Below are 14,825 nucleotides of genomic sequence, written 5' to 3'. Positions count from 1 at the left end.
AAAGGGAACACTTCTGCATTGCTGGTGGGAATGCAAGCTGGTACAACCCCTTTGGATGTCAGTGTGGTGATTTCTCAGAAAATTAGGAAACAATCTTCCTCAAGACCCAGTTTAGGGTATATATCCAAAGGATGCTCAATCGTGTCACAAGGACATGTGCTCAACTATGTTCATAGTAGCTTTGTTTGTCATAGCCAGAACTTGGAAATAACCTAAATGCCCCTCGACTCAAGAATGGATAAGGAAAATGTGGTATATTTACACAATGGAATACTACACAGCAGAAAAAAATGACAGCTTGAATTTTGCAGGAAAATGGATGGAGCTAAAAAAACATTGTTTTGATTGAGGTAACCCATGCACAGAAAGACAATTATCACATGTACTCACTCAAAGGTGGTTTTTAAACATAAAGCAAAGAAAGCCAGCCTACAAACCACAATCCCAGAGAACGTAGACAACAATACAGACACTAAAAGAGACTCACATAGATCTAATCTACATGGGAAGTAGAAAGTAGAAAAAGACAAGATCTCCTGAGTAAATTGGGAGCGTGGGGACCTTGGGGGAGGATTGAAGTGGGGAGGATAGAGGCAGAGAAAAATGTAGAGATCAATAAATGAAAACCTTAAATTTTTATTAATGTAGAGACGTCCATAACAGTGTCAAATATTTGAGACTAGTGATTGTGTAAGTGTAGACTCAATAATCTACCTCTTTATTCCTTCATTTCTATACTATATCCTTTCATTCAGGAAATTCTTGAGTCTGACTTCTTCGGCTTTTTTCTATATTGTGATCAGTAATAGCTTGTAACCAGCCATACTCTCCCCTCAAAAAAAAAAATCCCAAACATCTATAACCCATTGAATGACCATTAGCCATCTACTCCACCTCTTGGGAATGTGGGTCTCTTTTTCTCTAGACTGCTTTCTGTTGCCCCGGGGGTGCTGGTATCTTTAGGAGCCCCTGGGAAAATTGGGATAATGGTTAAGTCCTGGTATAGTTTGCTATATTATTTGTTGTTCAGTCTCTGTGCAATGGGAGAGTGCAGGGCTTATTGGAAGTCCTGGCTAAAGTGGTCTGTGAGGCTACTCAGCCAGGAGCCATGTGGTTACTGGGAACTTAACGCACAACCTGTGGAAGAGCACCCGGTGCTCTTAACTACTGAGCCATCTCTCCAGCCCCATACTTAAGACATTTTTAAAATATATAGGTTCTTTTAATTTTCCAGTTTCCATAATCCAGTGTCCCTCAGCAGCTGTTTTGTTGTTGTTGTTGTTGTTGTTTTGTTTTGGGTTTTTTTTGTACATTATATATAAGAAATTCAAAGTTAAGCTATCATATAGGATCCAAATTCCTTGTACATTTTCCATCCATACGTGGCCTTTTTTTAAATCATTTTACTCCCTCTTTAAAGACTTTATTATTTTTAATATGACTGTCTATACCCACTTGCTTGTTTTTTAAGCTTACACACATGGTTAAACACATTGTAACCTATCAAGAGGTTTTTCCCATGTAAACCTGCTTTACTGTATATCTGTAACCTTTTCTGTCTGCATGAGCAAAACCTTAAATACGCATGTGGCTTAGCTCATGACACACTAGCGGCTCAAGCATGTAGGCAGCTGCTGAGAGACATGCCTCTCTCTGTACTGCAGGCAGCATGAGAGACATGAGACTAGGAAGCCACATTTGACTCTGTTTTTGTGTATTTAGAACCTTTTTTTAAATTTTCTCAGGTCTTGTGTAGTTATATGTGGCCAGACGTTGGGCACCATTTGTAGGTGGATGTTTTCTGTTATTCCTGCTGGCTCCCAAATCACAACACAGGACTTATTAATTATCAAAGCTTGGCCAATAGCTTAGGCTTTTTTCTAACTATCTCTTATAACGAAAATTAATCCATTTTTATTCATTTACTTTCTGCCTGGTAGCCTTATTGCCTTTATTCTACCATGTTGCTTTCTTGCTTCCTCCCAGCGTTTTCTCTGTCCTGACACAATAGATACTCAGCTTCTTATGTGTGTTTTAATATCTGAATGTTGCGTCTTCATGAGTGGGTAGTACATGCTCTTAACTGCTGAGCAGTAGATAGCACTTTCATTCATCTTTTATGTCTGTTCTCATTCATTGTTGGTGTGAGAAATGCCAATATTGAACTCATGAAAACCTTGATAAAGCTCACTTAACTAGTTTTTTTATTTTTTAAAGGTTTTTTTTATTATTTTTAAGATTAGTTATTATTAATATCTATTAAGTATACAGTATACTGCCTGCATGTATGTCTGCATGAAAAAAGAGGGCACCAGATCTTAAGTGGGTGGTGGTGGTGCACACCTTTAATCCCAGCACTCGGGAGGCAGAGGCAGGCGGATCTCTATGAGTTTGAGGTCATCCTGCTCTAAAAGAGCTAGTTCTGGGACAGACTCCAAAGCTACCGAAAAACACCTGTCTTGAAAAACAAACGAATAAATAAAAATAAAAACTGAAGAGTGCACCAGATCTCATTTTATATGGTGTGAGCCACTATATGGGTGCTGGGAATTGAACTCAAGGCTTCTGGAAGAGCAACTAGTGCCCTTAATCTGAGCCATCTCTCTATGCCCCTTGCTTTTTATTCTTATTGTGTGTATAATCACACATACTTCAATCATGTATGCATGCACATGCACAATTACACACTTGTAGAGGTCAAATAACAACTTTCCGTAATCTTTTTTTTTTTTTTTAATGAGTTTGGGGATTGAGACAGACTCTTATCTATGTAACTCTGACTATCCTGGAACTCTCCACACAAATCAGGCTGCCTCTGCTGAGTGCTGGCATTAAAACCTTGTGTCACTGTCCCTGGCTTCCATACATTGTTTAATGAGATCTCAAGGTCGAACTTAGGTCCTGAGCCATCTCCTTTATTCCCTCTTACCAGTTTTATGTTTTCTCAACACATTTGTAACTAGATTTGATATTTTTCATTTATTTGTCAACACAGTTGACCCTCTAGTCTAGTTATCCCTGTTCTCTTCCTTTGCATGAAGAAAGCACACACTCACTATTTTGTACCCAGTTAGTTGAAGAGTTTTTCTTGTTGCTGAGAAATTATTTTTGGCATATAAATAGAATTTGTTCAGTGTTCTTCCTCCATCCATTGAGATGTTTTTAGTGCTTTCTTTTTTTATTTACTTTTTCTTTTTAGTATTAAGTATTGAACCAAATTTGATTTCCTGAGATAAAACTTGATCCTGATCTAAAAATCAATTTTTCCTTTTGGTTGTCTTACTGTGTTTGCATGTGTTTGTGGGACCACATGTGCCATGGTGCATCTCTGGCAGTCTGATGACAATTCTCAGGAGTTGTTTTCTTTCCTTCCACCATGGAATCTGGGCAGTAACTTGAAATCAGAAGGTTTGTATGGCAGTATTTATTGTTGAATTTCTGCCTGCAAAACTTTGTGTGTTTGCTTTTATTTGTTTTTTTTATTCTTGCATCTAAATTCATGCCAGTGTTGTTTCTGGCTAATTGTCATATTTATATATTTATGTAATGACCTCCTAGGATGAAATAGAACTGCATACTTGTTTTTTCCCCTCAAATATTTGGTAGAATTTTCCAGTAAGTTAGTTGAAAAGACATAACTCAAGTTGAAGAGAAACAGAGGTCCTGTTTACCCATACCTTACGGTCTGGTTGAACCAGTTGTCCTTGTCTGTGCTGTTACTGTCACTGTTTCATTGTGTCCAGACTGTGGAGACCACGAATTGACAGGAAGGGAATACACAGACTTGACAAGACCAGCAAAATGAAAGACAGAAATGGTGTAGAAAAAAGAGCAGGCTACTCTGTCAAGTTTAATTATTTGGACTTAAAAAAAAAACAAAAACAAAACGAAACTCTAATAGGGGTTAAGAGCACTGACTGTTCTTCCACAAGACCCATGTTCAAGTCCCAGTACCCACAAGGCAGCTCATGACTGTCTGAAACTCTAGTTGCAAGGAATCTGACACCCTCACACAGACAAACATGCAGGCAAAACACCAATGCATAAAATAAATTAAAAAGAAATTCTAGTGGGAAAGCCTTAAAACATGTGTTATACATTCTTTTCAAGTGCACATGACAAATTTACCAAGATGGACTTCATTTCGGGTTCATTTAAAAAGTCTCTTGTTTGTTTGTTTGTTTGTTTGTTGTGTTTTGTTTTGTTGGAGATAGGGTTTTGCTGTAGCTTTGGCGCCTGTCCTGAAACTAGCTCTTACAGAACAGGCTGGCCTCTAACTCACAGAGATCCGTCTGCCAAGTGCTGGGATTAAAGACATGCGTCACCACTTCCCGGCTAAAAAGTCTTAATAAAGTGTTCTAATTGGGCCTGTAAGTTGGCTTAATGGTTAAAGGTATATGTCGCCAAGACTGATGACCTGCTTCCCTCCAGAGACCATATAGTGGAGAACCAGCTGCCACAAGCTGTCCTGTGTCCTACATGCACAATCAGTATCTTAAATTCCTTAAGCTTTAAGTTAAAGCAGGTGTTCTCTCTTGCCATGGAGCAATTTAGTTTGGAAATCATCGAGAAAACCACTTCTGCAATTCTTTCCAGCACTTAGAATCCAGGCACCATTACTTCCTGGTAGGTCAGAGGAAAAGCCAAAGGGAAGTGTACAAACATTTTCATCTGTAGCAGAATAAGAACCCAGCATGGCAGGTTTTCTGGAATGTTTTTCATGCTGTTTTACAGCAGCTGTTGTAAATTTATTATGAACAGTGGGTATTTATTATCTTACAATTTTGTGGGTCGGAAGTCCACAATGGCATGCACGGGAGCTTCCCAGAGGCCCAGATCTCTGGGGTTCTCATTGGGGAGCCTGTCCTTTGCTTTCTCAGTCACTGTTTCCTGCTGTGCAGTCCTCCTGCACACATCTCCCTCGGTCCTCCTGCCTCCTTTACCTTAAAACGCCTTTTTGGTTACTTGGCGATAATGCGTTCCTGTCCATCTGAAGATGCTTGATTTTACCACATCTGCAAGGGCACTGCCATACATGATGTCATAGGGCTGTGATATGAGCATTTTGAGTGATATTATTCTGCATAGTATATTGCAGTGCTGATTATTTAGATGGAAAAAAAATGTATTTTGTTTTGGTTTTTCAAGAAAGGTCTTTATGTAGACCTAGCTGTTCTGGAACTCTGTAGACTGGACTGGCCTCCACTTCAGAGATCCCCCTGCCTCTGCCTCCTGAGTGCTGGGATTAAAGGTGTCTGCCACCACCGCCCAACTAGATAGAAATTTAAACCAATAATTGTATATATTTTGAAAGAATAATATCTTCATAGTTTTGGTCTCAGCATCCACCTTCAGAAACTATTATTAAATTCAAAGGAAGGGAGAAAATGAATATAAAATTAGCAAAATTTAAAAATAGAAAATACGAGGTGTTTATTGAAAACATCAATAGAATTCACCTAGATGTCACCCATTAATTAGCTGTTGAAATAAGAGCAGCGGGGCTGCGTCCCCACCACCCTGCCGCCTGCATGGCTAGCTTAGCTTAAAATAATTACACGGAAACTGTATTCTTTTAAACACTGCTTGACCCATTAGTTCCAGCCTCTTATTGGCTAGCTCTTACATATTGATCTAACCCATTTCTATTAATCTGTGTAGCCCACAAGCTGGCTTACCAGGAATGATCTTAACCTGCATCTGCCTGGAGCAGGAGAATCATGGCGACTCCCTGACTCAACTTCTTGCTCCCAGCATCCTGTTCTGTTTTCTCCGCCTACCTAAGGGTTGGCCTATGAAATGGGCCTAGGCAGTTTCTTTATTAATAAGAAATCACTCCCATATCAATTAGCCTTACTGAGGAATAATGTTAGAGCAAGAAGTAAAAACTCTTAGTTAGATCTAGTTATCTATTTTTGGTAGAACATAAGGCTGAACCTTTCATTTTTATTATCCTATTTTTGTTTCCGAAGCTCAGCCCTGAAAACTTTAAACTGAACATGAAGCAGTTACCAACCTCACAGGAGCCTCAGAGGCAGCATCCTGAGTGCTTCTCTCCCAGGCAGCATTCATGCATCTCCCCATTGATGAGATTCTTTGCAGTTATCTATGCAGTCGCCATTTGTGGTTGGTGTTCTTGTCTTGTTTTAGACAAGCCCTTGCTGTCCTGGAATTTACAATATAGACTAGGTTAGCCTCAAACTCACAGAGAGCCACCTGCCTCTGCCTCCACAGTGCTGGAATCAAAGACATTTGCCATCATGCCCTGCAGTCTTCACTATAAAATTTCTCTTTTCTCACCCATATTATCCTTGTTTCCAAGATAAATCGATATTTTTTTTCTCTAGAATCCCATGGGAATTTCTGAAACAAACAAAAATGTCACTGGGGAGGACAAAATAATTTACACTGCCTAAAGAAACCTGGTAGAGGCCCAGAGGTTGGGAGTGAGGACTGAAGGGCAGAGAGCTAAGAACACTAAAATGAGGAGAAAAGGATTGCGAGAAGGGCTGAAAGCCAGGTGTCTAGGGTAGGAACTCTGTGAGCGTTCCATTGCTGGAACATTCTACTCTGTTTATGTGTACGCCTGTGACAATGAGTTGCCCCTCTTCAGCAGGTGAAATGCTTTCTCATTTTTATGTCACTTGAGCCCTGAACCCTGTACTCTGAACACACTGGTCCAAACTAGAGGGGAGTGCACACCGAGTCCAGAGAGTGGAAAGGCGGAAAAGCATCCTTCTGTAATTGAGGCTCGCCTGGCAGCCACACTCCTAATTCTTATTACCAGATTGCGACAAGAGAGTGAAGTCTCTTCACAGTCTAAAGAATTTATAGGAACACAGAAAAGCAGCAAAACCACTTCATTATTAAAGCTAGTGCTGGGCTGAGTTCCCTGGGAAGCTCCTGAGAAAGACTTCAGAACCTAAGAACCTGCAGCCCTGACTAAGCGACCTGGCTTCCACTTGAATCCACATGCTGAAAGACAAGGAGAAGCTCCTGTCCTCTGACCTCCATGAGCTATGCTCAAGTCAGCTAAATGAGTAAATTAAAAATTAGTTTGATGTAACTCTGACATAATTGTATTTTGTGCTGACAATCGGTGGCTGTAACTACTAGCGTAAGTGATAGTAGCAGTGGTAGCACTGCCTTCTTGCAGCAAGCTTTTTTTTTCTGTGTAGGCCAACATGGCTTTGAGCTCCCTGTGTCCATGCTGCTCTTAACCATGAAGCTGTACTACATCAACTACCATGTACCATTCCCTAAACTGTAGTTCCCCTTACCTCAGCCATCTTGTCAGGGACCAACCTTATTCATCCTGAATTGCAGTGACCTTCTGTTAGTTGCTTCTCTTCAAATGAAAAGCACAACTCAGGTCTTTATGACAGACAGGTAGTTGCTAGAGCCCGGTACCTGGGTGAGAAGTCCCATTGTGACAGGGAGACAAAGCTATGGAGGCTGCTTCTTGACCCTGTGTGTTAATCCTGATAAAATGTATATCCCTGGGATGCAGGTGTAGAATGGGTCCTATGGAAAGGAGTAAGGACACGATCTTGTGTAGATTGATGGTGCTGACGTAGGGAATGTTCAGGATTCTAGGACCTGCCACCAACAGTGGCTTATCAGAGCCCCTGGATGTGCAAGCCTGTTAACTTCATATTGATATGAACTTTGCATAGGCTAGTCCAACATTCCATTCTGTTCCTACTTTTTACTGTCTTTTTAACATTTTATTCTGTGCATTTCTGTCAGTGCGCACACGTGTGCAACACTTTTTCTGGCTGTCAGGACAGCTTGTGGGAATTGATTTTTTTTCCTTCCACCTTGTGGGACTCATGAATTGAATTCACGTTATCTTGCTTAGTGGCAGATGCCTTCATCAGAGCCACCTCCTGTTCCTTTGCTCTTAATTAAATGACTCCGTTTTCTTAGTAGTGTACCTTTAACTCTCAGGTCTTCTCACTGCCTACTACATCTGAAACCTTAGCCTTGCCCCTGGGACTCGGCACTTTCTTCCCCTGGGACACTAATATAAGCTAAGGTTAAGGCCCATTTGGTGGAGTCAATGTGAGCATTGTTGTTCTGATTAGCAAGGTGTCCTAGCCGCTGGGAGCCAAAGAACACCACAAAGTCATGTAAGCCTGGCGCTTACAGCTCTGCTCCAGGGAAAGGTTTCCCCAATGCAGGTGTAAGAGCTCTACTCCAGCAGGGGAGGGTTTCCCCAGTGAAGGTCCTGCTCCTGCCAAGTGTTAGATCTCGGCTCACTAGGAGAAAGTGTTGATGGAGTGTAACAGCTCTGCTTTGGCCTGGCTTTGGCAAATGCTAAAGCTGGGCTCCAATCTGGCAAAAGTGTCACACACACACACAACAAACCGCTTCAAGAGATTTTTTGGGGAAGGAAAATTCCAGGAGCGTGACTACTTCTAGGGTGAGAAACAGCAGCAAATTGAACAGGATTTGGAGCTTATATAGGATTTCTGTGGGCCTAGAACTTTCAGGGTGGCTAGGGATTGGTGGGATTTCAAGCCCATGTTTGAGTCTACTCAGGGGCAGGGTGTTTTTTCCTTGGCCCTTTTCACCCTACAGTGAATATGTAGTAATTTTGGCGATTGGTTTGTTGGAACTTTCCACAAAAGTACAATACATTAAAGGTTTAGATTCTTGTTTAATTTTAAAAATTTAATAAAAAAATAGCCAGAGTGTAAACTAAACATGAAATATATATGTAACTGTATCTTTATGGGATTTTTTTTGTTTGTTTTGAGATAGGTGTAGTGCTATTTTGTTTGTGTTCTAACAAAGAAAGATTGTCTGAAGATCAGAGTGCCGAGGTAAGACACTAGTTAGCCATAGAAGCCAGGCAGTGGTGGCACTCACCTTTGATCCCAGGATTTAGAGGTAGATGGATCTCTGAGTTCAAGGCTACCTTGGGCTACACGAGATTGAGTCTAAAAGAGAAACATCTTCCGCAAAGGTGATTCCAGCACTTGGGATTTCACACCTTTAATGCCAGCACTAGGGAAGTGGAGACAGGAGTGCTGTGGCTGGAAGGAGAGAGGAATATAAGGCGGGAGGAGACAGGAGCTCAGGTACAGTCTGAGGATTCGGTCAGAGCATGCAGTCTGAGGATTTGTAGAGACCTCTTTGGTTTGAGCATTGGTAAGAGAGGTAAGAGGTAAGAACTCTTTGGTGGTTGGCTACTCTGATCTTTCAGCATTAACCCCTCTCTATTTCTGACTCCCGGTTTTTGTTATTATTAAGAACAACAATCAAATGGAATTTTTCTGTTTAATAGCCTCACTGTCCTAGAACTTGCTTTGTAGACCAGAGTGGCCTCAAAGTCACAGAGATCCATCTGCCTCTGCCTCCCACGTGCTGGGATTAAAGGTGTGCCCTACCGCCCTGCAGCTGTTATTTCCAAATGACAGAGAGAAAATTGGCCAAAATCCCTGTGATACTTCAGGATAAAATGGCTTTCAGCGTTGTGCTTTATGGTTGACTCTCTCCCTTCCCCCATCTTGCAAAGGATCGTGTCTGAAGTGCATGAGTCAGGCTTCTGGACTCTGCTGGATAACATTTACTGTGCTCTCAACTGTGCAGAGTGTCTTGGAGATGAGTGGAGCCCTTTGCTGGGTTGAACACATTCCTAGAGAAGGTTAGCTAACGAGGAAAGGCCTGCCAAGGGCCCAGGTTCAGTGGAAGGAGATGAAGGGGAGAACCAGCTATTGCTACTGTTCTCCTGTCTGCTTCTTGGCCGCCATAACAGATTCCTCTGCTTCAGTTGACAATTTCATTGCCTCGGGTTGTTTTGTTCATATTTTCCCTCACAGATAGTCTGACAGAGTATAATAGAAAAGTTGTGATGCAAAGTAAAGTTGTTGCTGTGATTTCCTCCTGCTTGGCTCTTACGCATTTGGGAAAGGAATGTGGGTGACTTTAGAAGAGCCCCCAGAATGTTGTGCGCAGGGCTTGGAGGGCAGTTGTGGTATTAGTGTAGAGAGTGGAACACTGTTCTCAGTACACACACACACAGTCAAGGGTAGGCTTGTAGGTTTTGCCATAAGGATGAGAATTTGGGGGAATGTTTGTTACATATTGCATCAAAATCCATTTTGCACATGCCCTGAGACTCCGATCTAATTGAAAGGTCACTAATTGGCCTTCAGGAGGAAGTTCCTAGATGTAGCATTCCGGCTGTGGCATGGTTATAGCCAGCTTTTTCTAGACAAGTCGAGAGTGAAAATTGGCAGCAAAATCAAAGCAAAATTCCTAAAACAGCATTGGTGGTTTTGGTGAGTCAGAGACCTAGGATGCTAGAGCTAAGACACTAGATCTGTTAGGAAGAAACCAGAGCCAGGCCTGGATTTCTGTGAGCTCAAGGCCAGCCTGGTCTACACAGAGTTTTAAGTCAGTGAAAGCTACATAGTGAGAGCCTGTCTCCAAGTGTGGATGGAGAGCGTGGAGACCAAGAAGCCAAGTACTTTGCCATGAGACTATAGAAAAGGTACCTTGGGGTATATAATGATTTGCTGTAAGGTTTGAGCTTCTTTAAATACTTTTTTTAAAAAAAGGTACCTCAGGGCTCTGACTACAGCCTCTGGAGGTGTTTTCCCACAGTTGGCCACCCAGAGGCCAGGCCAGCAGAACACAGGTTTTTTAACTCTAGTTCCATGGTATCTGGTATCCTCTTTAGGCCTCCGAAGAAACTAGGCACACGTGTAGTGCATATACATACATGCAGGCAAAACACTCATACACTTAAATAAAAATAAACAGATTTTTAAATAAAACTAAACACAAACCAAAGTAACTAGCTCCTTCAATTGATTTTGTTCTGTTCTTTGGTCGTGTCATTGACCTGTCCAACTAATTGGGAAGCTCAGGTATTTGGGGTTTGTTCTATGGAGCATAATACTCCAGGAGAAAAATGTCATGATTTCAACCACCTGTCTTCTTGGGATACAGACTAAGCCAGGCTCTTAGTTGTTCTTGGCTGGATCTATCGGAGAGCCAACACTTTAGTTTTGCTCACTGTTTTAACTGCCTTGAGCTTTGGGAAAGGTCATTAATAATAAATTTGGCCATGCTTAGTGGATGACAGGTAGATCAAAGTCATCTTTGGTCATACAATAAGGTTAAAGCCATTTCAGCCACATTTGTCTCAAGGTAATAGTAACAGAAACAGTAACACATGGTATATTGGTTTGAAAGAAAATACCCCCAAAGGGAGTGGCACTATGAGGCTGTTGTGGCTTTGTTGGTGTAGAGTTGGCCTTGTTGGAGAAAGTGTGTCACTTTGGGTGTGGGATTTGAGGTCTCCTATGCTCAAGCTATTCCCAGTACCTCAGATCACTTCTATTACATTCGAGTCAGCTTGTAGCAGCAGCTCTTCTCCAGCGCTACGCCTGCCCGCCTTTGTGCTGCCATCTTCCCCACCATGATGATAACCATAAAAACCCACCTCAGTTAAATATTTTCCTTTATGAAAGTTGCTGTAGCCATGCTGTCTTTTCACAGTAATAGGAATCCTAACTTAGCACATGGGTTTAATAAACATCAGCAGATGTATGGGTTTTTGCATTTACCTAGTTGTTGACTTCACTGACAAAGTTTATCTCCTAGGTTTTGTAAAGATATTTAATTCTTTTTTGTTATGATTGTTGTTTTTGGTTTTTTGTGATGGGGGGGGTCTCACTATATAGCCTTGGATGGCCTAGAAATCACTCTGTAGACCAGGCTGACTTCATACTCATTGAGATCTGCCTTCCACTGCCTTCAGAATATTGGGATCTGTAGAGAGAGCCCGCCCTTTATATTAAAGTTGTTTTTATATTATACCAATTGGCCTGAATTAATTTGATTCGCCATCAGGGATCAATTGTGTGCACCACCACACTGGGTGAAGACAGTTTTCTGGAAGAATGCAGCTTGTCTCTAGTAGAGACTACGTGAGGAATGTGTTAAAACACAAGTCCAACTTGTTCTCACACCTTTTTTAGGCACTGGGAAGATGCGTGTGCTCTAGGTTTTCTTTGACCCAGCCAATGTGGCACAATATTATGTAGGGTCTGAATTCTGTGCCTGGGTAACTGGGAGTATGCCTGCTTTAATTCTGCCTCTAATTTCTATTCCAAACCTCCAGATAAGACAGTCTTCTGAACATCTGCTGGTTACATTCCTGTGTTCCCTTAAGTTCTCATGGTTGTCAGTGAGTCACTTCATGGAAAACTCTGAGAAGGAAATAGTTTTCCTCTGACCATGTAACAGTTTGGAGAAAGATGGGGGATGATAATGTTGCATGGGTCATCTGTGTTACTTAGTATTTTATGTTTTGATTATGCATGCCTGCAGACATGTCATTCTTAAAGGGAAAAGCTGGGGCATGTCTAGGCTTATATGACTAGGAACACCTCAGGGTTTCTATTGCCTGTACAGTGTTGACACAAGAGTGGAGACCCCCATCTTGACTGGGAAATGTCTCAAATGCTTCTTTCAGACTGCTGGTGCGGCTTCCCAATGTAGCATGTGTGGGGCCTGATGCACTGTTGATAGCGCAGACGATAATAACAGTTCGCCTCTTTTCCACAGCCTGTTGGGTTTTGTCGAGTGTCCGCACTGCAGGGGACCAGAATAGCGACAGCCTGAGGCCCTGTCAACTGTAGCACCTTCCTCAGCCTAGTTCACCAAGTCCTGGGATCTGAGCCTGCAGTTCTGCCTCTCCTCCTAACTTCTTCCCTCCAGAGCTGACAGCTTCTTCACTCCTGCATTTTGCTGCACCCCATCAGTCATGGTAGAATAGCAGAGCAGTCTTCCGTGTGCAGCACTCGGTTTTTCAGAAGGAAGGGGTATCTCTTTTATTCACTTCCCACTCCAGTGCGCCACAACTTACTGCTTCAGATTCTTTTAAGTAACTTTTTAGCCAGTTGAACAAGGCGGCTACCAGTTATTAGTATCAATTTCTGCTGCTTATTAGATTTAAGTGTATTTCATAGCTTATTGGAAGAAATCACTGATAGGTTTTCATGTTTTGTGTTGTTTTTGTTGTTTATAGAAACAACAAAATAGTTTATAGAAAACTATTTCTGAGCTTATATTTAGTTCCCTCCCACAAAAAAAAATCATCCTTCAAATGTCCTTGCCTTTTCTGTGAATGGAATTTAGGACCGAGTTTAGGCCAATATTAAAATAAATGAAACCTAAAATACTAAGATTTTTCAAACTCTGTATCTCTTAGTAGGGTGAAAGCAAAATGAAAACCAAAACCATTCTGGAGAATTGTTTTAAATAGGCTGTGTCTATGTCAGAGACATAGGTAACCACGAGAAAAGGTAACTCCAGAATATATATCCCCACAACTTCTATACTCTGACGAAATGTTTTATTTCATATGGGCCGCAAAAGAAAAATAATAGCTGGCATAATATTTTCTTGCTGAGTGTGATCCCTGAAGAAAAAGAGATTAAAGGTAAATGGACCTGAGGTCTGCCGTCAGTTCCTGCAGTGACGGTAGCATGGGTGTGATGGGGAGTGATTTTGAGAGTGTTTGAGTGTTCACATTACAGCCATGGGGACTTGGAGCCCTTCCACTCTGGGCTTGTGTACTCTGCTTGTGTTTCTGTTAAGTGACTTTCCTTAATTCAAAATTCCGCCTATCTTTAGTCCTCTTTAGTGGCCCTTAGACTTCTAACATTTTCTGCTCACCCTGTGATGACTAAATTGTAGATAAATTCATATCCGTGTATTGACACAGACATGGAATCTGTGAGAGATCCATAAGTCTAATGAATATTTTATTTCTTTTATGGCTGTGTTTCTGCCTTTAGTCCTCCACACCACCACAAATAACAACAACAAGAGAAAAGCCTTTGTGAACTCAATCTTCCATTTAGAATTTTGATCCAATAGAAATACTTGGGAAAAGTTACCTTTATGGTCAGTTTTCCCCAGCACCATAAAAGCCTTGGCCATTGACATTGATCTTAGATGAAGGTGGGTGTTGGTCACTGCTGCCTCCCATAGAAAAACCTTACACAGAGAGCTTTCGGAGCCTGAATCTCAAGGAACACCTTGTCTTAGCTGACCTCTACTGGGGATTTCTCAAGATCACACATTTGCCTAGTAAGACCAGACTCGGGTTTAGACTTAGCTCTCCTGCCAGTCTGTGTCACCGTGATCTGATGTGCTGGGAACTTCAGCCTTTCAGACCTCAGCTTTGCAGTTCAGAAGTGCATGTACAGACACGACTAGAGGGGTGTCTCTAACTGAAAGTCCAGCTGCTTCAGACTCTGGAGGCAGAGGCAGGTAGATCTCTCTCAGTTCAAGATCTGTCTGGTCTACATAGAGTTGCAGGCCAACCAGCACATCATGGTGAGCTCTTGCCTCAAAAATAACCACCCAAAACAAAACTTTAGGTTCTGAAGTTTTAGATTAGGGGTGTTCCATCCCTTCTGAATCACATGCCACCAGTGGAAAGCTGAGCTGTGTCTAACACACTTACCTTACATTGCATTAGTGAGGCTACTGCCGTATAAGTGTTCACTTGGCCGTCATCTGGCTCCTGAACATAGGTGATTTTTCTCTGTGCTGCTGGGTTTGAATGCAAGGATGTTTTACGTGTCAATCCCCAGCAGACTGCAGAGGTAAGTAACAGAACTGATCTTGTATTTCAGTGCAAACCATCACCACTGCACCAAAGACATGGAAGAAAGTGAAAGAGCGAACCCGAACCCCGGATGAGGTGTTAGATGCAGAGGCAGAGGTGAGTGACAGCCCCCTTGAGCTTCTCCCAAGACCAGTGATGTCATTTCATGAAGACATGTTTGTTTTTT

General features: G+C 41.8%; 1 protein-coding gene across 21 annotated transcripts in view; it reads left to right on the top strand.

The window, feature by feature from the left end:
• Nucleotides 1–14,825, top strand: part of Eif4g3 (eukaryotic translation initiation factor 4 gamma 3) — a 229,712-nt gene that overhangs the window by 150,377 nt on the left and 64,510 nt on the right. For all 21 annotated transcript variants that reach the window (XM_026782045.1, XM_026782044.1, XM_026782040.1 and 18 more), the window contains one exon: nt 14,667–14,755. In XM_026782045.1, the coding sequence (XP_026637846.1) occupies nt 14,667–14,755 (89 nt within the window). The remainder of the gene's footprint in view (nt 1–14,666; nt 14,756–14,825) is intronic.

This window comes from Microtus ochrogaster, chromosome 10 (assembly GCF_000317375.1).
Source record: "Microtus ochrogaster isolate Prairie Vole_2 chromosome 10, MicOch1.0, whole genome shotgun sequence".
Classification (NCBI taxonomy): Eukaryota; Metazoa; Chordata; class Mammalia; order Rodentia; family Cricetidae; genus Microtus; species Microtus ochrogaster.
Note: the sequence above shows the minus strand (reverse complement) of the source record. Positions and strands in the feature narration are given on the sequence as shown.